Consider the following 22,644-nt stretch of genomic DNA (forward strand, 5'->3'; position numbering starts at 1 on the left):
AGCAAATAATAATAATAATAATCAGAGCCTAGCAGCCCGTTCTGCACAAGGGCCTCTCACTCAAACTACAATTCCGGGAGAAGCTCTGCCTGCACTGTGTCCGCCACCCGGTCTGGGGCAGAGGGAGCAGGCCAGTGGCTGAGCAGAGCCAGCAGAGCTGAGCACCTAGCTGGAGGGGTGCAGCATCGGTGCGCACACTGCGGGGCCGGCCGCAGCAGTGCGGCGCTCACAGCCCAGCGGGTCCCTTTGAGCGGTTTGCACCTAAAAAAGTTCCCTTCTTCACCGCAACCCGAACTGGATTCCCTTTGGCACTGATTGGCACCTTCACCAAGGGCACCTGCCCTTGCCTTCCGCCCCGGCCCCGCCTTCAGTGTCGGCTCGAGGCGCCGCCCCGCCCCTTGCGTCCACCCAGCCCCGCCCCTTACGTTCGCCCCGCCCCGCCCCTGCGTTCATCCGCGCCCCAGGCCCGCCCCTGCTTCCGCCCTAGGCCCCGCCCCCTCGCTCACCAGCGCGCCGAGGCCCCGCCCCGGCGTGAGGCGGCTGCGCGCGCCGGCGCCGGGGGCGTGGTCTCGGCCGCGCGCCCCGCGGCCTCTGCGGCGCCGTTGGCCGTTGGCGCGGCTTCGGCGGTTGTCTTGGAGAAGCAAGATGGCGGCGACGGCGGCCGCGGTGGCGGCGGAGGAGGACACGGAGCTGCGGGACCTGCTGGTGCAGACGCTGGAGGGCAGCGGGGTCCTGAACCGCATCAAGGTCGGCGGGGGCCTGGCCGGGCCTGCGGAGGGCGCGCGGGCCCGGGGCCTGTGCGGGCGGCGGGCGTCACAGAGGGGCCGGGGCGCCGGGCGGGTCCGGGGTCCGGTCTGTGGCGGGGAGGGGGCGGCTCGGGGTTCCGGGTCCCGGGTCCCCACCTCCGAGCGGCGGGTGCCGTCCGGGCGGCGCGTGTCCCGGGACCCGCTCCTCAGGCGCCGCGGGGCCGGCCGGCGCGGCCGCGGGGCGCGGGGCGCGGGGCGCGCTCGGGAGGGGCGACCCCTGGCCGCGCCGGCCCCGCCGCCGCCAGGCTGCCCCGGGCTCCCCGGCCCTGGACCTCGGGCCCCGGGCCCCGGGCCCGCGCCCTCCGCCGGGCCGGTCTGACACCCCTCTTCTTTCCTCTCCAGGCGGAACTCCGGGCGGCCGTGTTTTTGGCGCTCGAGGAGCAGGAGAAAGTCGAGGTAGGACGTCCGCGTCTCCCCCCTCCCGGGCCGCGGCTGGGCCGGTGGGCGGGTGCCCGCGCCGGGGGTGCCCTCTGTTCCAGGAGGAGGGGCGGGAGTGTTGTTTGGGGTCCACGGGGGGATGTCAGGCTTCTGAGCGCCCGGACGCGGAGCCAGCACCGAGTGTGGTCGCAGACCCCTCTCTGCAGGGACCTGAAACCCGGCCATGGCGGCAGCGGTGTGAGCCTTTCCCAGAACGGTCGGACCGCACCGTTTTCTGTTTTTAAGTTTATTTATTAGCTTTGTTTCAGAGTGGAAGGGAGAGAGAGAGAGAAACATTAATGATGAGGATCGTGGATTGGCGCCTCCTGCACCCCCCTTGCTGGGGATCCAGCGGGAAACCGGGCCTGTGGCCTGAGCGAGACCCAGCCGGACCTCCTGGTTCCTGGGCTCACACTCGATCACAGTGGTTTTGCACCCACGCAGTCTGTCTTTCTGCCCAGAGTCCCACCATGAAGCTCTGTGAGTGCATTCAGCTTTTTCTCTCTACCCCGCTCCCGCCACCTCCTGAGTGGATGTCCCGGAACTTGCAGTCCACGAGAGTCGCTTCATAATCCTGCCTTCACCCCCCTCGGAGCCACCGCCTCCGATGCCCCGTGGTTCGGACTTTTGGGAATTTTCCTGTTGTTTCTCTTGATCACTCCTTGGGTCCTCCGTGTGATCTTTTTCTGTTCCTTCATTGGCAGCCTCGGTGCGGCATCCCGAGCTGTCATCTGTTCTCCCTGAGCCCTGACCCACCAGCAGCTGTGGCCGGTTCTCGGTCCGCCCGTGTCGCCTCCTGAGCTTCGGGCCGCTCCTCCCTCCTGGGCCGCTGGCGTCAGTGCTGTGCGGAGAGGTCTGAGGACGGCTCTGCTTCCTGCGTCCTCTCCGGGCGGCTCTGCCCTCCCCGCGCTCCTCTGCTGTCCCCAGTCTTCCCGAAGCTTTCCTCCGCGTGTTTAATAATACTCCATCTGCCCGTCCATTTCTTTACATATTTCAGTTGACTCGACATCTTAAAGTTTCCTACACAAGCCTACTTGAGTACCTTTGTGATCTTTACCCTCCTTGTGTTTTTTGAGTATTTTTAAATCTATTGAGGAATAGCCCTAGCTGGTTTGGCTCAGTGGGTAGGTCGTCGGCCTGTGGACTCTATCCTCAGTAGAGGGCGTGCAGGAGGCAGCCGATCGATGATTCTCTTATTTAAAAACATTTTTTTTCTTCATTGATTAAGGTATTACATATGTGTGTTTATCCCCCTATTGCCTCTCCCCCCCACCACCACTCATGCTCTCACCCCACTGTGTCTGTGTCCATTGGTTAGGCTTGTATGCATGCATACAAGTCCTTTGGTTGATCTTTCCACCTTACTCCCACCCTCCCCTGCCTTTCCTCTGAGGTTTGATGGTCTGATCACTGCTTCTCTGTCTCTGGATCTGTTTTTGTTCATTATATTTCACAAATGAGTGAGATCATGTGATATTTATCTTTCTCTGACTGGCTTATTTTGCTTAGCATAATGCTCTCCAGTTCCATCTCTATTTTTCATTTTTCTACCTCTTCCTTTCTCTCTGAAGAAAAAAAAAAAAAAAAGATGAACATATCCATGACCTTGAAAAGTTTCCTCAGGCACCTGGACAGGTGGCTCAGTCAGTTGGAGTGTAGACCCCATACCAAAAAGTTGCCGGTTCAGTTCCCAGTCAGGGTATGTACCTGATGCAACTTACTGATGTTCCTCTCTCACGTTGATATTTCTCTCTCTCCCTCTGCAAAGTCAACAAAAACATGCTTGGGTGAGGATTAAAGAAAAAGGCTTTCTCAAGCCCCTTCACGCCCTTTGGCCCCCCCGCCCCCCCCCCCCACCTCCAACCCGGGCAGCCGAGGCCGAGGGCTTCTGACAGCGAGGCCATTGGAACCGCACAGCACGCACTCACATTTCTTTACCTTTGGTCTGGCCGTGTTCTCGCCGCATAGTGAGTGTACAGACTCATTCATGTGGCCGTCGGTTTCCCGCATCGTGCTGGCTGTGTGAACGTCTGCAATTTGTTCATTCACCTGTGGTGGACGGGTTGTTTCCAGCTTTAACTCATACACAAGGCTGCTGGAACATGCGTGTGCGTGCGTGTTGCTGGGACCTGCCCTTTCCTCTCTTGAGGAAATACCTCGGCAGGTGACCACACGGAGGGCCTCGGCACCTTTGTACAACGTGCCCAGACGGGCTTCCCCAGAGTGGGCACCATGCCTCCTCGGCCGCAGTGCTGTGCCTCTGCGGTCTACGTGAGCAAGCTTTGATGTGCAGGAGTATGTTTTTTTTTTTTTAATTTACTCAAATGTCTAATGATAATCAGTTGGCCTACGCGCTCCATAAAGTCATGTGACCTGCTATAGGTGGACTGCAGATGGCAAGTGTGTAATTAAAGTCCTGTTCATAGCGTCATATGGTTGATAGCTAAGATGGCAGTATCAAATTCATAAAGCTGAAATAATAATCAGTTTTTTATAAGTGTTATTTCACATGAGTATTTGGAAGTCTGGCTTCTAAAATACTTTAGTCAGCAATTAATAAAACATTTAAAATGAGTATAAGTCTTCATATATGGCTTTGTTTTATTAATTTTGAGATATTATTCAATAGCACAAAGCAGTTCCTTTAGTGATCAATAGTTGTGGAATGGGGTTAACAATTGTTTGGGTGACAATATTTTACTTACATCTTTGCCAGAAAGTTATACTTTAATCCACATTTTGTAGTCCTCATAATAAACACATGACACTGACAATATTTTATTATTTTTTTTAACAGAATAAAACTCCTTTAGTCAATGAGAGCCTGAAGAAGTTTTTAAATACGAAAGATGGTAAGATGTTCAGCTCTTCTTTATTTTGTCTGTCTGTACATTTCCAAATCCTGACTACTTGGGAGAAATCAGGCATTTCAGATTATTTTTTGGTGTTTGTGATTCTTATAGGTCCTTATAACTCAAAATGAGATTTTATTGGGCTGCTGTTAAGTTGCTTTGCTTACCATGGGTCCGGTGTCACTATAAGAGGCAGAACCGTCAGTGAAGTGTCACAGTATCTTCTCGATGGTTGCTGCCAGACCTAGGATCCCAGTGAGAACAAGGGAGACCGGTTTCCATCACTTACTTGTACGCAGCAAAGAGGAATCCATGGTTAAACAATGTGGCCACTCCTCCCATGAGTGCAGCCTGTCCTCCTCAGTGTCAGGAGGCTCCGGCGTGAAGGCTCGCTCACCGCCTCTCTCGCCCCGCAGGCCGGCTGGTGGCTAGTCTGGTGGCAGAGTTTCTCCAGTTCTTCCATCTTGACTTCACCTTGGCCGTTTTCCAACCGGAAGCTAGCACGGTAAGAATGATTGTCACCTCACCTTTGAAGCCTTTGATACCAGTGAGCTCATGAACAGCTGAAAGTTAGCACTTGACAGCTGTAGTGTCTTGCATAATGATGTTTCTATAGCTCCCTGATTTTCTTAAACATCATCCGAGCTGGCAGCAGGTTCTAGGCCCCTGCTTTACTTAACTGGAAGGGAGTGTTGTTGTGAAGCTGGCTTGTTCTGTTAGGCTGTAGCTGTTAGTGTGAACTTGGAGTGTGGAGACTGGTGAAAGGAATAACAGATGTAAGCAACCTGACTCATTTTCTATACGCAGAATCCCAAATAGAAACTTGCTCATGTTGTGGCATTGTATTTTGTGTGTTTATGTCACACACGTGAGCAACTGTGCTTCCTGTGGAAAAAGTGGCATTAAACGGTGTGGGTGTTTGAGGGCTCCATCTGTTCAGTGAGTGTGTATTTGGGAGTGAGCTCGGGGTTCGGGGGTGGGGCTCTGTGGCCACCTTCAGTCCCCCTTCCCTCAAATATATATGTAATTTTTTAAAATGGATGTTTCATTCATGAGAAAAACAGTCTCTGAGTTTAGAAAGATGTCTTTAGGTTCTGAAAATATATTTTTTTTAACTCTGAGTAAGTAATTGTGTTATGTATCTGTGCACTTATAGCTTACTTTTGCATCTTATTTCTGCCCTAGTTTCAAGGTCTGGAAGACCGAGAGAATTTAGCCCGGGACTTGGGCATTATTGAAGCAGAAGGCACTGTGGGTGGACCCTTGCTATTGGAAGTGATCCGGCGTTGTCAGCAGAAGGAGCGAGGGCCCGGCCGTGGGGAAGTAAGTGCCGCCTGTGCTTCGTTACCGCCTGGTTATACTGCTACCCCGCGCAGCCCCGCCTTCTGTGCAGTGGATCAGGTGTAAGTTAAAGACTTTTCCTTGGAAACAAAGTGAAACACACTCAGATCGGTAAAGTGCACGTTATAATGAAAACGGAAGTGTGGGTGTTCTGAGCTGCTGCCGCCCAGTTCTGTGGATAGATCCTGCTGCCCGCTGGCTGACTAGTGCTCACCACCCTTTCTGACTAGTGCTCACCTCCCTGCTGACTAGTGCTCACCACCCTGCTGACTAGTGCTCACCTCCCTGCTGACTAGTGCTCACCTCCCTGCTGACTAGTGCTCACCTCCCTGCTGACTAGTGCTCACCACCCTTTCTGACTAGTGCTCACCTCCCTGCTGACTAGTGCTCACCACCCTGCTGACTAGTGCTCACCTCCCTGCTGACTAGTGCTCACCTCCCTGCTGACTAGTGCTCACCACCCTTTCTGACCAGTGCTCACCACCCTTTCTGACTAGTGCTCACCTCCCTGCTGACTAGTGCTCACCACCCTTTCTGACTAGTGCTCACCTCCCTGCTGACTAGTGCTCACCACCCTGCTGACTAGTGCTCACCTCCCTGCTGACTAGTGCTCACCTCCCTGCTGACTAGTGCTCACCACCCTTTCTGACCAGTGCTCACCATCCTTTCTGACTAGTGCTCACCTCCCTGCTGACTAGTGCTCACCACCCTGCTGACTAGTGCTCACCACCCTTCTGACCAGTGCTCACCATCCTTTCTGACTAGTGCTCACCTCCCTGCTGACTAGTGCTCACCACCCTGCTGACTAGTGCTCACCTCCCTGCTGACTATGCGCCCACCTCCCTGCTGACTAGTGCTCACCTCCCTGCTGACTAGTGCTCACCACCCTTTCTGACTAGTGCTCACCTCCCTGCTGACTAGTGCTCACCACCCTTTCTGACTAGTGCTCACCTCCCTGCTGACTAGTGCTCACCTCCCTGCTGACTAGTGCTCACCACCCTTTCTGACCAGTGCTCACCACCCTTTCTGACTAGTGCTCACCTCCCTGCTGACCAGTGCTCACCATCCTTTCTGACTAGTGCTCACCACCCTGCTGACTAGTGCTCACCACCCTGCTGACTAGTGCTCACCACCCTTTCTGACTAGTGCTCACCTCCCTGCTGACTAGTGCTCACCTCCCTGCTGACTAGTGCTCACCACCCTTTCTGACTAGTGCTCACCTCCCTGCTGACTAGTGCTCACCATCCTGCTGACTAGTGCTCACTGCCCTTTCTGACCAGTGCTCACCACCCTTTCTGACTAGTGCTCACCTCCCTGCTGACTAGTGCTCACCATCCTTTCTGGCTCGGACTCACCCTCGTTCCTCTTGGGAAGGGTCTGAGCTCGGCGTGGGCACCTGGAGCTCCGGCACAGGCCACTGCTGAAGAGATGGCGAGAACACGCCAAGCATTAGCCTTCTCAGTGCTCACACATAGAAAGTTCGAGTTACAGAGTACTTGATTTTTGAATTGGAAGGCTTTTCTAAACTAGATCTAAAACTGTTTGGGCTATTGGTTTTTTCTTATTTCTAGACATTTCCTAATTCCTGTGTGTTGATTAGCCATTACCTTTCTTATTCCTAGCCTTCCCTTTAAGAAATACTGCTAATGAGATGAACGGTCTGAGTTCTGTTTCCGGGAGGGTCCTGTCACAGGCGTAGACAGCGTCTGAACGGTCCCAGGGAGCTGGTTAAGCGGTGCTTCTGGCCGCAGGGAAGTGTGAGGAGCTGTGGCTGCCTTGCGTCCCTCCATCTGGACAGCCTCAGAGCTCCTGTTAGAGCCTCTGGATCCGTTCGGGCCGGCAGAGGGCCCGTTGCACAATAAATAATTCTTTTCATAAAAGGAAAAACGTGAAAATAGGTGCACTAGAAGGGTAGAGAGCTGTTCAAGATAAGATGCTTTCGTAAGAAAACGCACATTTAATGGTTTGTGATTATAGAGGAAGCATACAGTAATTGATTAGTTCTAAACATTCTGAGTAATAATTTTTAGTCAAAGGGGGCAGAGTATTTCATGTTAAAGTTTGTTCAACTCAACCTTAATGTGAAAGCTGGGCAGGGGATGGGCAGGTGCGGAGGAGGAGGGGCCTGGGGCCTGGCCAGAACCAGGCTGTCCCTGCATGCGCATGTGTGCATTGTGATTTCGTTCATAATGGCTCGACGAGGTTGGTGAGCACGCATTACAGGATGGGCACTGTGCTGGCTGCAGTGGACAAAAGAGCCTTACCCACATGTAAGGCTCCCGCTCTCCGGAGCTGCCTCTGGAAATGCTGGTGACGGCTCCCGGCTTCTGTGGCCCTGACCTCTATCCTCCCCTCCCCTCCCCTCCCCTCTTTTCCCCTCCCCTCCCCTCCCCGGTGCACCTCATGCATGCATACTGGTTGCCCACCTTTTCTCGCAGGTCTGCTGTCCCTTCTGTAGCCACTGGGAATAGCCCAGACTCTGGAGCCAGACTGCTTAGCTTCACACCCAGCTCGCCATGCCCTGTGTGTGGCCCTCCTCAGCTACACGCCTGAGGCTCCTCCCCGGGAAGTGGAGGTGGAAGGCAGCGGGTGGGGTGTGGTGTGGACTGAAGGCCTCTGTGTGTGAAGCTCGGGGAACAGTGCTGGGCGTTGGCGGCTGCACCACTGCTGGCCATCGTTCCCGTTCCCGTCTCTGATTCTGCGGCCATTGCTGTTGGGACGGCTCCCTGAGTCCCATCAGTCCTTTCCCCTGATTCCCACTCCTCCCCCGTCAGCCCACTAGAAGCTGGAGGCCTGGTGAAGGCGACATGGGACAGAGTCCTGGTTCTGGTCCTTCTGCTGCCTCCTCTGCTGGTGCTGGTTTTGTCCCTGACTCCTGCTTCAGCCCAGGGGCGGCCGGCTGCTCCCGAGGTGTCTGCTGTGTGTCTGCTGGTTCAGAAGGCATTGGGAGGCCGGGCGGGCCAGAGCCCCGGGAGGTGGGAGGAAGGGAGGGCTGCCCTGGAAGAGAGGGTTGCCCACTAGGGAGCAGCGGTGTGAGAGGTTCCTCGAGACGAAGAAGCAGCCAGTCCGGGGCAGAGCAGGTGTCTGCAGGGTCGGGCAGGACCGGGTTCGGCAGGGCGGGGCCTCACAGAGCAGGCTGATTGAGGGGCTGCTCGGCAGTAATCAGACTCTGAATGCGTTTCGCTTTTAAAATTAAAATTGGGGAAATCTAATGAGGATATTGACATTAATTAGGAGGAAGTCAACATGCCAACCTGTGGAGTCATTTTAAATGCTGAAGCTCTAGGAGGTGTAACTAGTGTGTCTATGTGTAGATGTGCTAATTTTAAACGGAATGTTCTAGGGTGCCCTGGACCTGGCGGATGCGCATTCTCCACCGCCGTCGCCAGAAGGAAAGCTGAGCACGCACACGGGCCCCAGTAAGGTGAGTCCGCGGCTCAGGGACCAGCCGGCCGGCAGCCCAGCTTGGGTTCCTCCCAGTCCCACGCCCAGTCCCACGCCCGGTCCCACACGTCACACTCCTGCTCAGTTCTGCCACTGCTGCTTCCTTTGGGTGAAGTGTAGGTTTTAAGCATTATTTTCCTTTAATTGGTAGTTTCTTGAATTTTGTGTCATAGAAAGGAATATGCTATTAAACAGAATTGTAGAATATTGGACTCATTTGGTACTTTGAACATTACTTCTCATTTATGCATTCCTAACTGGAGCAGGTTAGGCTGGGAGTGTAGATCGCGGTGTGAACAGTGTAGCTGGGTGGCAGTCTGCCTGACGGGTGTCGATAGTAATGAGGCGTTTTGAGGATTCGTAAGGACTGTGAGCTTGGGCCATATTGGTGTGAGATTTCTGAGTGGTTGAAGTTAGGGCCTGATTCAGGGGTTTGGTATCACAGAGAGTGAACTGGTGGACACTGGGTTCACGTCCAGGGTGTTTGTGCTGCTGGCAGAGCGAGTCAGGAGCAAGTGTGTGGGGCCAGTCTGGCCCTGCAGGAGCAGTCCAGAGTGCTCCTGGGGCAGCCGGACCGGCAGGTCTGCTGTGTCTGACCGGGGCTGGGAGAGGGGTGACAGGCTGCTGTGGGGGGCCTAGGGCTTGTCGGGGCCTAGACAGGGCCCTGGGGGGGGACTCCTGCTGCTGTCAGTGTGGTCGGTCCTGGGTGTTGTCCATTGTGTGGGGTGCTGTTAGCGGCCGCTCTGTGGGCGGGCCTTTACGGCTTTCCCTCGATGCTCAGGGCAGGTTTACGGAGTCCCTTGGAGCAGCTGCCAGAGAGAAAGCCTTTGTCACAGCTCTGCTTTCTGTGAAAATACCATGACACACATCCCCACATGCTTACTAGTACCCGGCGCCTTGTGCTATTCGGAAGTTCTCTTTGTCAGTCATTCTTAAAGCAAATTAGCAAGACTAACCTTCCCCATAAGGTATGTCCTCAAAATAAGATACTAATGTCTGTTTTGCCTATTTTTACTCTCTTTATAGATATTATTTTAGGAGTTAAGAATTATGGTGAGAATCTGCCGAAACCGGTTTGGCTCAGTGAATAGAGGGTCCCGGGTTCAATTCCAGTCAAGGGCATGTACCTTGGTTGCGGGCACATCCCCGGTGGGGGGTGTGCAGGAGGCAGCTGATCGATGATTCTCTCTCATCGATGTTTCTAGCTCTCTATCCCTGTCTCTTCCTCTCTGTGAAAAAAAATCTATAAAAATATATATATATATATAAAAAAGAATTATGGCGAGAATCTGACATGTTAAGTCATTTAGGAAGTGTTGCTCTAAACCAGTGATTTTTACCCGTGAGCGTAAGCATGTTTCCTGCATGCAGTGTCAGGCACCGCCTCTTCCCCGCAGACGGTCACATGTAAACGACAACAGCTGGCACAACATGGCCGCCCAGTGTGGCCGAGTCCGAATGACGGCAGTTTTTTGGGTCAGATTGGCGAAATGTCTTTGGTGTGCTGCAGGTGTTTGGTCTGTGTGGGCCGGAGAGGGAAAAGATGGAAAATCGCTGCTCTCCATGGTCCCGGAGGAGTGAGGGTTCTGAGGCTGTTAGAGGACAGACCTGCAGGGCCCTCACTCCTCCACCTTCTGCCTCAGGCACCCCACAGGGAACACTGCAGCTCTTCTCTGCGGGCCTGGCTCAGATACCGCCCATGGTCCTCACCGCCCGGGTTTGGGTGCCAATACTTGGCTCACCCTTTCAGTGCCTGAGCCATCAGGGGCTCTAGAAGGGCCTCTGCCTGCTGTCCTCCTGCTCAGAGCAGAGCCCCAGGGACTCAGGGACGGGTGGCCCAGGCAGGGTCCCGCCAGCCCTGGGGACCTGCTTTGTGCTCCTGAGCAGGGGGCGGGGCCCCGGCCTGAAAGGAAGCTGCTCAGGAGCACAAAGCTTCTCAGCGCGACTCGGTGAGCAGGAGAGAGGGCCTGTCCATGGGGAGGGCGTGTCTGTCCACGGGGAGGGTGGGCCTGCCTATGGGGAGGATGGGCCTATCCACTCGGAGGCGGGCCTGTCTATGGGAGGTCAGGCTTGACCAATAACTGTTGGGCGGGGTGATTAAACATGAGTTGAGCCCCTTGAGTAAGAGAGGTAAAAAGACCAAAGAAGTGGGTTTCCTAAAGGAACATATTAATATCTCCATTTTAAGGAAATTTTCTAATAGGAATCCCTTTTAGTTTATGAATTAGTTTATTTTGAAAGATTATACTTTGTGGTAAAACATGGTTTTATTCTCATGCTCAGATACCAAGGTATAAAGGACAAGGTAAGAAGAAGACAAGCGGGCAGAAGTCTGGTGCCAAGGTAACATGCATGAGGGCAGGGGACAGCAGCCTCGGGCCTGCAGCCCATTGCGCGGGCGCTTCTTTGGAATGTCACCCTCTTTTCTCTGTCAGGCATGGTAGTCTCGGTGGCATAAACGAGAAGTAGTTTGACTTTCAGTTTTATCCAGGTGCAAGTCACACTGTTATGTTTTTAAACTGTGCTGTCAGTTTTAAGGTTTTTTTGTGGTTTTTTGACAACAAAAAAAGTTGAAAATACTTAATTTTTGAATGGATGGTCATGTCCATATTCTGTACGTGATTTTTATCTGAGGCCAGTAGAACACTGCACGGCTTTTTGGTACATTCCTACCGGCAAATTAAAGGCGAAACTTAGTTCCCTCATGGTGTTTGGTGTGCACAGCTGTGACCCGTGCACAGGGCTCAGCCTTAAAACCCCAGGGGAGGGCGGAGCCACAGCGCGCTGTGCCTGCTGCCCGCACTGCGTCCTCCCCTAAGATCACAAAAAGCGACCAAGCCTACCCTGGCCACTTTTACGTTTTAAATGTTAGAGGTCTGAGAAGCAGTGGCAGTCAGCCGGTTCTTACAGTAAGGTGTCCTCTACCGTGCCGGTCTGTGGGGCTCAGCGCAGGTGAGCTTGGTTTCAGGAGAGAGCCTGAGGGCTCGCCGTGCTGGCTGCCTTCGCCCTGCTGGCTCAGCGGCGAATTCCTGTCCTTCGTTCACACTGTTTTCATGCCTTACCACATGAGATGCTTTAAAATGTTATCAGCACGCCCTTTCCTGTGCCCTTTTAAGGTTGACTGAGTGCCTTAAGAGGCTAACACAGAAGGGTACATGAAGCAAGTCTCCATAAAACCCAGAGAAGAGATGGCAAAACTCCTCTCTGGATCCTGTCTGGAGTCACAGCTGAAAAAAAAGAAAAAGAAAAAAAAATGTTATCAGCAATATGTCTGCACATTTGCATAGAGAAACTCCTGTGTCAGTGCCCTGAGCGAGACAGTGAGCATGGTCCTCACTCACTAGGAAGGCGTTTACAGTGGCATTGGAGAGGTGACACACCTTCAGAACGGTCGTCAGAAACAGGCCAGCATGCTTCATAGCCGCCGTTAGTCAGCTCCTCGGACGTAAGAGCGTGTTCCATGACACCACGCTGTGTGATCCTGTTGGTGTCGTGGGTTCAGAGAGGTCCGGACATTTGGAAGCAGTGGTCCGTGGGAACAGCACGCGGAGGGAGGGTCAGCGAGCAGCGTGGGCCCGGACTCCTGCCCGGGCAGGGCCTCGGGCGCTCGGGGCCTCGGGGTCTGAAGAGCCTGTGCGGCCCGGGTCCTGACGCCGGAGCCCCAGGTGCTGCCTCAGTCGCTGTGAACCTGGTTTCCTCTGCGCCCTGGCCTTGTTGGGGCATGGCTTTAGAAGTCTGTGGTGCCAGCACCGTTTCCAGCCACAGAGATGATTCTCAGCCCGTCATCCCTCTGCTTTCCGCTCTGCCTTGTGCCCTCAACCCCCCTCCTAACGTCTGAATAACCCATCCCCAGCTGCATGTGTGTGTCATTGCGGCTACACAGCTGGACGCCAGGGGGCGCCGTTCACACGCAGCAGGACGGCACTTCCCATGGGCAAAGTCGAGCTTCGCCCCGCTTGTCCATGAAGCACCCGGGCGCCCAGCAAGGCCTGCGGGTGCCTTGTAGCTTCTGTTGTGAGCAGAAGGCCGAGCTCATTTTGCAGATGAACTTTTAAAAAGTCATTCACGTGTGTATAAAACTGATTTGTACTTGCTAGTGTGAGCCTGTCAGAATGCAAAGCAAAACCCAAGGTTTTGACCTAATTGAACTTGGGTCAGATAAAAGTATTTCTGGGTTTGCGATTGTGGGTCAGTAAAAGGTGGACAGAAGAAGTGGAATCTGAGGTGGTAGATTAGGGGTGTCAAACTCAATCAGAGAAGGGGCCAAAATCTAAAATCCAGCCTAAATCGCGGGCCGAATGGTTTACTGAACAGTCATAAACTGTCATTGTGATGGAAACGCAGCGGAGTGCAGTGATGACAGCGCGGTGCGGGCCACATTGCAAGGCCTGGCGGGACGGATTTGGCCTGCGGGCCTTGTGTTTGACACATGTGTGGTAGATGGTAAGTGGGAGGGCATTTCTTTAATGAGGTGACATTGTACACTGTGTGGACACTGACCCCTGAGTGTCACCTGGTCACTGGAAACCGTCCTGTCGTCTGAAAGGCTTGTCGGCAGTTACAACAGCCCTTGGCAGCTCCACTCACCTGGAAAACCAAATAGTAGATGGTTTTGTTTTTAATACTTGGAATAAAGTGCTTTTTATCTTCATAATAATGTAATATAGAGGGTCAGCCTTTTTATAATCACTTTTCAAGTGTTTTTAAACTTGCGTATTGAGGTATTTTTTGCTTCAAGTTCTTTTACAAAGGACCATTTTTTAAATCGTTGCTCTTTTTTCAAAATTCTGGAATAGGCCCAGCATCACGTTGATTTAGGGCAGTGGTGTGTATGTGTGTGTGTGTGTGTGTGTGTGTGTGTGTGTTTGGGATGGGGGGATGTTTCTGTGTCTTATTTCTTTAAAAAATATATTTTATTGATTTTTTTACAGAGAGGAAGGGAGAGAGATAGAGAGTTAAGAACATTGATGAGAGAGAGTCATCAATCAGCTGCCTCTTGCACATCCCCTACTGGGGATGTGCCCCCAACACGGTACATGCCCTTAACCGGAATCGAACCTGGGACCCTTCAGTCTGCATGCTGACGCTCTATCCACTGAGCCAAACCGGTTTTGGCTGTTTCTGTGTCTATTACAGACACGTTAGTTTTCTAGATAAAACAAGCGTTTTTGTTCCCGTCATACACTCACACACTCTCTCACACATACACAGGCGCGCACACACACATCCTAAATGCAGGAGCACTCATAGTGGGCAGTGTGCCCAGCACTCCGCCTGACCAATGTCCACTCCTGTCTGCTTCAGACCCGAGACCTGACTTCTGGGCACTGCTGTCCTCTGACCCAGAGCAGCCGGCTTCTTAGGGCTGAGCGTGGAGCAGCTGTGCGGGCCGTCCAGTCTGGTTTTAAAGCCGGAGTGCTGCAGGCGGGCCTGCTTGTGAGGGAGTAAGGAAATAGGTCTTCTCCAGGACCACTGAGCTTCCAGGAAGGGTTTGGGTTTCTGTGATTCTAGAATAACACAGTGTTTACTCTCTGTGTGCATGAATTAAACTTTTAGGGGTGTGTGTGTGTGTGTGTGTGTGTGTGTGAGAGAGAGAGAGAGAGAGAGAGAGAGAGAGAGACAGCTGTAGTAAGTTAATTTACTAGTAAGTCTCGGGTCATAAACTGCCTTTGGTGGGTTTGGGTAGGGAAGCTGGGGGGGGGGGTAAGGCATGGGCAGGAAGAGAATTTGTATGAATTTTGTAAACTTGGAAAACTTTCTTTGTCTTTAATGTGTCTGTTATGAGCTGTTCAGATTAAGCCTTTAGTTTGGAAAAGCTTTTTTTCTAGTTCATAGACACTTTAGGAATCAAGGTTTTGGTTGTTATATTGTTAACACAGGCATGTTTAAGGGCAAAGAAACCGGTGAAGGACAGAATCCAGTTAGGTTTTGAGGGTCGGGGTTAACTGGAGACAAGGGAACACGTGTTGTTGGATGCAGGCTGGGACAGGAGGGAGGGCGCTCCAGGGCCTTGAACGTTGGTAAATGCTCAGGGGCCGGCCAGTGTAGACGCTCGGGGGTGGTCTGTGTAGATGCTTAAGGGCTGATCCGTGTAGACGCTCGGGCGCCGGCCCGTGTAGATGCTCAGGGGACCGGCCCCTGTAGACGCTCAGTGACCGGCTCATGTAGACGCTTGGGGGCCGGCCCCTGTAGACACTCGGGGACCGGCTCATGTAGACGCTTGGGGACCAGCCCCTGTAGACGCTCGGGGGCCGGCCCCTGTAGATGCTTGGGGACCGGCTCATGTAGACGCTTGGGGACCAGCCCCTGTAGACGCTCGGGGGCCGGCCCCTGTAGACGCTCGGGGACCGGCTCATGTAGACGCTCGGGGACCAGCTCATGTAGACGCTCGGGGACCGGCCCCTGTAGACGCTCGGGGGCTGGCGGACGTGCCATGGACATGGAGTGCGGTGGGGCGCCCTCTGAGGTCTGAGTGGAGGCCAGGGCTGCCCTGGCGCAGAGCTCCGCTGTAGACCGCACACAGTGGTGGCTCCTCGTTGGGGTGCGGTGTGCTGGGCTCTGGGCGGAAAGGCTGTGCTCGCTTTGCTGTAATTCTTGGTTCGTGTGTGTGAACTAACCTTCCTTTGCCTCCACGTTGGGCACCCTGACTTACGGTAACTGGCGGAGCAGGGAGAGATGCAGAGAGGAAGTGGGAAGTCATGAGTAAATGGAGTGGCATAGCAAGGGTTCCTTCAGGGAGTGTGAGGAGTGGTGCTCACCCGTTTCTCTGGCATTCCCCTGGCGGGCCTGAGGCCTGGGCCAGCTGAGGGCCGGGGGTCACTGCAAGCCCCTCCCCCCATCCCTCCCGGCCCTGCACTCATGCCAGGGGGTGCAGCTGTCCAGGACCCCGTATGATTTAAACACCTTATCACAGTCTTACTTCACCAGGGACCTGCCTCTCCCCCGTCTGTTCTAGAAAGCCGGCAGCAGTGCTAGTCAGAGCGACACGAGCATCTCCTCATCAGAACCAAGGAGCAAAGGCAGCCTCCACTCACTGGCCCAGGAAGCAAAACTGGGGCCTTTCTTAAGCAACAAGAGCCTGGATGTCACGGACAAAGCTGGCCTTTGTCCACACGAAGATGACCTGGACGGAGATTCTTTCTTTGACGATCCCATTCCCAAGCCCGAAAAGACCTACGGTTGGTGAGTCGACCCTTTGGGGTTATCAGAATAGAGGCTTAAAAAGGTAATTTCTCAACCTGTTATTTACAGTTAAGAAACAGTGAGCTGCTAAAGGTTCCATACTTACTAGACACGTGAGTGTGATTTGTGTGATCAAAGCCTTCAATGCGATCATGCGTCCAGAGTGAGGAAGCCAGGTCAGTGGTCGGCAAACTGCGGCTCTGTTGACTGAGTTTGCCTACCACTGGGTTAGTCAGATGGTGGCACTGGGGGGCATGCTGATGGGTCCGAGTGGGCTCAGGAAGGACAGAGGAGAGGGCTGTGTGTGGTGAACATTTTTTTGATGAGTTTCATAGGAGGGTGCAGAGGAATGGGTGGGGCTGGAGGGCGGGGGTGGGAGGTGGGGTCAGAACCATTAGAGAGAAAAATTAACAGCGTGCATGTACTAGCATGTGGATGAGAACAGTCCTGGGTTTTTTGTCTGTTAATGCTCACCTGAGGATGTTTTCCCATTGGTTTTTAGAGAGAGTAGGAGGAAGGGAGAAAAGAAAGAGAGACAGCGATGTGAGAGAGACACATCGATTGGTTGCCTCTGCACGTGCCCTGACCAAAGCTTGTGATGGAGCTTGAAACCCAGGTATGTGCCCTTGACTGGAATCAAACCCACGGCCCTTTCGTCCACTGTATCCACTGAGCCAAACCGGCCAGGGTGAGAACAGTTTCCAGAGAGAAGTCAGTGATGTGGGCCCAGGTTTCTGCAGAGCTACACTGAGTGCCCAGGCCTTGGTCTTCGCTGGGCGGTGGATGTGAGGGAGGAGAGCTGCTGAGAGGAGCACAGACCGTGGCGAGGAGGAGCAATGGGAGGTCGCACGGAGTTGGGCCTCCTCGCCCTCCGGTGCGGTGCACTGTGTGTTCTTGGTGTCCTGTGAGATCTGCTTGTGCTGCTCTGGGCCGGGCAGAGGCCGGAGCGCATTGACTGTGCTTGTTTCCTGTTAGGAGAAGTGACCCTGGGAAGCCAGGAGGGAGCCTCACCTCGCTCGCCGACGCCCCCTCCTTGAAGAGTGGTCTCGGCCCCCTGCCGGGAGCCCCCTCCCTGAAAGACTCAGAAGGTGAGTGCTGGCTGCAGGGGTGGCACTAGATTCTGTGTTTCTCTCTAGCTCATTGTGGAGCATTTGGTCATTGCTTATTTTTTCAGAAGAACATATGTAAGATCATAAAAACAGCCCATAACGTTACCATTCAGAAATAGATTCTGTTAATACTATGTTCTGTTTGTTAAATTTTTAAGATATGGCTTTATTCTGCTTTTCCTATGCCACCAAAACACTATTAGTTGACATTTTAGCTGTCTATCATGCTTATATATATATATATATATATATATATATATATATATATATATATAAAAAGCCTAATATGCTAAGTCTCTAGTCCATTCAACCAATCAAAGAGTAATATACTAATGATATGATAAGGTCACTTTGATGTGCACTGACCACCAGGGCAGACACTCTGACCGGTAGGTTAGCTTGCTACTGGGGTCCAGCCAATGAGGACTGAGTGAGATGACCAGGACATGTCCTGGAACCCTCCCACAGTCCCTCTCCAGCTGGTCAACCTTCCATGTCCTTCCCTGGCCCTGATCGTGCACCAGTAAGGTCCCTTGGCCTGGCCTGCACCCTCTCGCAATCTGGGACTCATTGGGGGATGTCAGAGAGCTGGTTTTGACCCTATCCTGCAGGCCAGGCCGAGGGACTCCACTGTGCATAAATTTGTGCACCGGGCTTCTAGTAGAGGTATAATTTTAAACCATCTCTCTTGGACATTCCGATTGAGTTGTGTAGGATTTAATTAAATTCATTTTTTCAAACATGTGTCTTATAGATTGTGTGGTGCCACAGTGATCACCTCAGGGTGTGAGAGGGATTTGGACCTGGTGTGTCCTGTGCAGCAGGGACAGGGACTGCAGCTGCAAGGAATGCCGGGCTGCCCACACATTCCGCCTGCCCGCCCTGCCCAGTTCCCCACCCCGCACGGCGCAGGCTCAGTGCTCAGGCACGGAGCTGTGGGGAGGAGCTTGGGTGCTCCGTCACAGGGCACAGAGGGTTTAATCAGCACAGTGTTAGAGTATAGCTGGGCCTCTTCCGAGTGAGTTTTCTGAAAAGTGGGTGAGCTCCATGTGAGGGAATTGCACCCGGCAGTCAGCAGTCACACTGTCACCTGGCTGAGGAAGCTTCTGTCATAAAGAAGCCCTTGTTCTGGAGGAGAAATAATTGACACGTTAATAAATGGTTGTATTCTAAATCTTGATTTAATGCAAATGTGTTTTCCTGTTCACAGGTAAAAGGGGAAACCCAGCTTTGAAAGATCTGAAGGTGGTGAATGATAAAATCGGATCCCTTGGATTAGGTAACTTGATAACCAGTTTGGAGGTGGTTATTTCACGATGGGAGTAACTGTACTGTTTATCCAGTGACTTTGTTATTTGCTTGTACTAGTGTCTTATGTATGGTAACAGTGTTATTTCTGGTCTTCGGGACTTCTTCTGTAATGATGCAGTATTAGTCAGTAATGTGTGGTTTTGGAAGGAAATGTGTGTGTTTACTATAGGTAAGTTGTGAAGTGTGTTTATATAAATATTAGCAGCCCGGTGCATGGGTTCATGTACCAGTGTGGCCCCTCAGCCTGGCCTGTGGCTCTCTGATAATCCCCAAGGGCCCCTGATTTCAAGAGGGCACAGGCCAAGCCGAGGGACCCCACCAGTGTATAATCGGGGCTGGGGAGGGACCGAGGGAGGGCTCCAGGTTGTGTCCGGCCGGTCTTGCCCAGTCCCAATCAGCTAGACCCCAGCAGCAAGCTAACCCCGGTCGGAGCATCTGCCCCCTGGTGGTTAGAGCACAACATAGCCAGTGGTCTAATCAGGCTTCATTATAGAGGATAACATGTGTCTCCCCAACCTTCCAGGGGCTGGAGAAGACGACGACTACGCGGATGACTTCAATAGGTGAGGAGCAGGCGGACACAGGCACACTGTCTGCCGTTTCTGGACGCAGGAGAGCGACAGGATGCCTGAGCTTATTTTAGTGGGCGTGGCCCTGTTCAGAGTGACGGGGTGCGGGGTGATCCAGAGCTGCACCGGCCTGGAAGCCTGGGTGGATTCCACATCCGGATGTGGGTGTTCAGGAAACTCGGGAAAATGAGTGGAAGTAGCTGAAGAACTGAGTCTCCGCACCAGGCCTCCCTAGAAAGAGGGCCTTCCTCTCCCTCCTCCTCATTTCCACTCCCCCTTCCCTTCCCCCTCCCTCTCTCCCCCTCCCTCTTTCCTCCTTCCCCCCTCCCCCTCCCCCCTCCTGGCCTCGTGGGAATTGCCCACACCTCCCTGAAACACGTGGCCCTACACGATCTTTCTGACTCAGGTGGTTGTGGGTGGGGTCATGGGAGTTGGGCAGTCACTGGTCCGGAAGTGGGGCTTGTGTTGGAGATGAGAGGAAGTTGAAGTCGGAGGCTGAGGCGGGGTGCTCAGCAGAGCCCCTGTCTGGGGATGTCTATACCCGGGAGCTGGCTAGTTGGTGGGTTCCTTTGTGAGAGGCAGCGTGGCCCTTGCTTTTCTCCTCCATCCAGTTGACTGGCCCTGCGGTCTCGCAAGGGTCTCCAGGGTCAGGTAGGTCAGGCACGGAGCTGAGGTGATGTGACACTTTATTTAGGGTTAGACGCTTGGCGTCACTCTTGCTCCCTCTCCCCTGAATTAGCACCAGCCATCGCTCGGAGAGAAGCGAGCTGAGCATCGGCGAGGAGATCGAGGAGGACCTGTCTGCGGAGCTGGACGACGCCGACACGAGCGACAAGGTGGGCAGCGTGGGGGCGGGGCCGGGCTGCCTCGGTTCATGGGCTCTAGGAGCTGCTCTGACGACGGACGGGAAATGGATGGCCGATGGACCTGGCTCAGTCTGAAAGAGCTCGAGTGAGGACTGAGCTGTGTCCACGGGGCTCTGCACAGCAGGGCAGGGCTGCACACCCGGGGGAGACAGCGCAGCAGAAATGGGCCAGGGTAGACCTGGGTCTGTGCTGGGGTTCCGCATTGGGCCTTGTGATTAGGCAGAGAGAGGATGCGCTTAGATGTGTGAGCTGGCGGCTCGGGATTGCATGTTGGTGCCAAGAGAGCTGTGGGTCTCTCGTGAGCCTGCCTTCCCCACGAGCATGCTCCCTGAGTGCGGTGACCTTTGCCCCCTGAGCACGTAACCTTTGCTCTCAGCACTATGACCTTCGAGGAAGATTGCAGCGGGAGGTTTTGGAGGGAGGGAGGCAGCGTTTGCAGTGAAGACAACACGTCTGCGCAGCAAACCTGGGCTCGCACTCGTCCTGCCTGCCCTCCGCGGCTCCCGTGCTTCCCTGGTCCGCTCGGCCTGTGCACACGTTTCCGCCGAGGAGGCCGAGGGGCACTGCGGGCAGCAGCGGGGCCGAGATGACCCTCACGGCGGCGCCGGGTTTCAGGGGATCGGAGACTGCTGTGTGCTGACCTCCTCTGTCCTGTCTGACCACAGCTCGAGGACCTGACGCAGGACCTGACCGTGTCGCAGCTCAGCGATGTGGCCGACTACTTGGAAGACGTGGCCTTCACCTGAGGACGGAGGTCGCCGCCGCCCAGGACAGACGAACCCCCCCACCCCCCACGTCCGTTCTCCTGGGCAGTGTGGCCGGAGTCTGCTCTGCTGGTGCCTTGTGTTCAGAACGACTGCAGATATTTTTGAAGATTAACTTTTCATTAACTAAACAGAACCTTCCACAGAGCCCACGCGTGGGAGATTTCCGTCTTAACCTGGTCACCTGCCCGTTTCCCTCAGAAAGCAATTCCGCTCGGATGCCTGACGAGGAGGCACGTGAGACCGCAGGACTGAGAGCGAAGAGAAAGGGGCCAGTGAAGCTGCAGGTCCCCGGCTCGCAGGCACACGTGGGCGGGGCGGGGCGGGGCGGGCGGGCAGAAGGAAGGGGTGCTGGAGCCCCGGGGGAGGCGCTGTCGTCTGTGGGGGGAAGTGACAGTGCTCTGGGTGCTGCCAGCTCTGCTCTTAAAGGGGGAGGGGGTGCGGGGTTCATTGGTGCGGGTGTCCTGGCAGCGGTGCGTCACTGCCACGTCCAGTCGAGAAGCAATCCTCGCAGGCCCTCTGACAGCTCAGTTATCATCTGACCCCGTCTTGAAACGTTCGATTCCGAGGCGCATCTGAGGCCGGCAGCCGTGCTTCCACCCGGACCTACGCGTGACGTGGGGCCCAGGTGGGGGAGCAGACGGCCTCAGACGTGTCCAGGGGCAGCTTCCTGCTGCAGCCAGTTCCACTGTCACCTCAGAGGGAGCCGCCCCTCCCTCCTCCCCCCTCCCCCGGACGGGCGCCGTGTTTACAGGGGTCACTGTGCCCACGGTACTGTTGCCCAGTGGGTGACGCGTGCCTGTGCTACAATTACAAGTGAAGCTGTGACTGCGTGGTCAGTTTTGTACTTTTTTATTTCCATTAAATTATGGCTTTTACGGAAGTCCCCTTTCCTAGTGAGAGGAGGAATGAATTGGTTGACCTCTGTCGGGGCGCGGACCTGATGGTCAGTGTGTGCTCGCGTTCATTTCTCCGCCTCACGCTCAGAAACGCCCGCCGGCTGCCGAGGAAGGGGCAGTGGTGGTGTGGGGTCAGGCTGTGGAACATTGGAGTTTGGATCTAAAATCAAGTGAAACTGAGCCATAAACGCCAGCGGGAGAGGACAGCACATGGGCCGGCGGCCTGTGGGTGGGGCTGTCCACGTGTGCGGTCGGCGCTGCAGGAAGACATGGCTGCCGCTGACGTCCTGGTGCCGCACTGGTGTCCCGTCTGCCCTCGCTGTGCAGCTTCGCTCTGCCCGCCCTCGGGAAGCGGCAGCCTGTGCCCTGTGGGCGCCGTGCGTGGTGGGGGCTGGACCTCGTGGATGGACAGTTTCCCCGAGTGTCCTTTGCTGTGGCCAGAGTCTGGCCTCCGGTCCTGTGTGGGGGATGGGAGATAATGCCAAACACGGAACTTGTTTCTCATCAGCCTCAACTGTAAATATTCCGCCGTGAAGTGTCGTTCCGTGTGTGTGTGTGTGTGTGTGTGTGTGTGTGTGTGTGTGAAATGCATATTGAAATAGCCCGTGAAATACGTTTTCATAATAAAACCTGTATTTTACAGTGGAGTTTCCAAATGCTCGCTCTCGTCTTATAGGCGGCAGTAGGAGTGAATAAAAAGCTTGCACCTTCCCTACTCTGTGTTGTGTGGCAGTGACCAGCGTTAGCTGTGGCCGCCGGTCTCCATGGCTCCTGGGCCCCTCCTGTTGGGCACGCCTGTCCCCCAGAACTGTGCTCCCAGAACCGTGACCGTCTGGCTCCTTTCCATCCTGTCTGGCCGGGCAGTTCTGGACCCTGTGGTGGTTGAATTGCGTCCCCGCAGTCTGCCCGGCAGGCTGGGCGGCTGTCCTCACCCTGACCCCGAGGACCGGCTCGAGGTTCAGTGAGGGCCCAGCTGCCCTCTTCCCTCCCTCCGGCCATTGTTCTCAAAGGAAGTGCACAGTTGTCGGCCATTGCTGGTGGCTGCTGGCACAGGACAAGCAGAGTGGGATGGGGAAAGGCGAGC

The 22,644-nt window shown here is 54.5% G+C and overlaps 1 protein-coding gene and 1 non-coding gene across 5 annotated transcripts; both read left to right on the plus strand.

The window, feature by feature from the left end:
* The first annotated feature begins 549 nt into the window (after positions 1 to 549).
* On the plus strand, positions 550 to 22,270 carry CEP43 (centrosomal protein 43). Of its 4 annotated transcripts, none has more exons than XM_036425593.2 (13): positions 551 to 747; positions 1,149 to 1,202; positions 4,021 to 4,075; positions 4,492 to 4,580; positions 5,261 to 5,398; positions 8,760 to 8,840; positions 11,144 to 11,203; positions 15,816 to 16,042; positions 17,018 to 17,130; positions 18,362 to 18,430; positions 18,986 to 19,025; positions 19,771 to 19,867; positions 20,563 to 22,270. In XM_036425593.2, the coding sequence occupies exons 1-13, from the start codon at positions 646 to 648 to the stop codon at positions 20,641 to 20,643; spliced, it is 1,206 nt and encodes a 401-aa protein (XP_036281486.1). In that variant the 5' UTR covers positions 551 to 645; the 3' UTR covers positions 20,644 to 22,270. The 4 variants fall into 4 exon arrangements, with proteins under 4 accessions (XP_036281490.1, XP_036281486.1, XP_045433051.1 ...); XM_045577095.1 differs by having other exon boundaries at positions 15,819 to 16,042; XM_036425597.2 differs by lacking the exon at positions 18,362 to 18,430 and having other exon boundaries at positions 550 to 747.
* LOC118712116 lies at positions 11,964 to 12,089 on the plus strand. The gene has a single exon (XR_004985967.1). It is a non-coding gene; the product is annotated as a small nucleolar RNA SNORA26 (small nucleolar RNA).
* Positions 22,271 to 22,644: the final 374 nt, after the last annotated feature.

The sequence above is a fragment of the Pipistrellus kuhlii genome, unplaced genomic scaffold, assembly GCF_014108245.1.
Source record: "Pipistrellus kuhlii isolate mPipKuh1 unplaced genomic scaffold, mPipKuh1.p scaffold_m20_p_82, whole genome shotgun sequence".
NCBI lineage: Eukaryota > Metazoa > Chordata > Mammalia > Chiroptera > Vespertilionidae > Pipistrellus > Pipistrellus kuhlii.

Bases quoted from the DNA above. Each gene is read 5' to 3' on its own strand.
- CEP43 (XM_036425593.2), top strand. From the start codon at position 646: ATGGCGGCGACGGCGGCCGCGGTGGCGGCGGAGGAGGACACGGAGCTG. The intron at 748-1,148 runs GTCGGCGGGGGC...TTTCCTCTCCAG, and splicing joins GGGTCCTGAACCGCATCAAG to GCGGAACTCCGGGCGGCCGT. The intron at 8,841-11,143 runs GTGAGTCCGCGG...TCTCATGCTCAG, and splicing joins CGCACACGGGCCCCAGTAAG to ATACCAAGGTATAAAGGACA.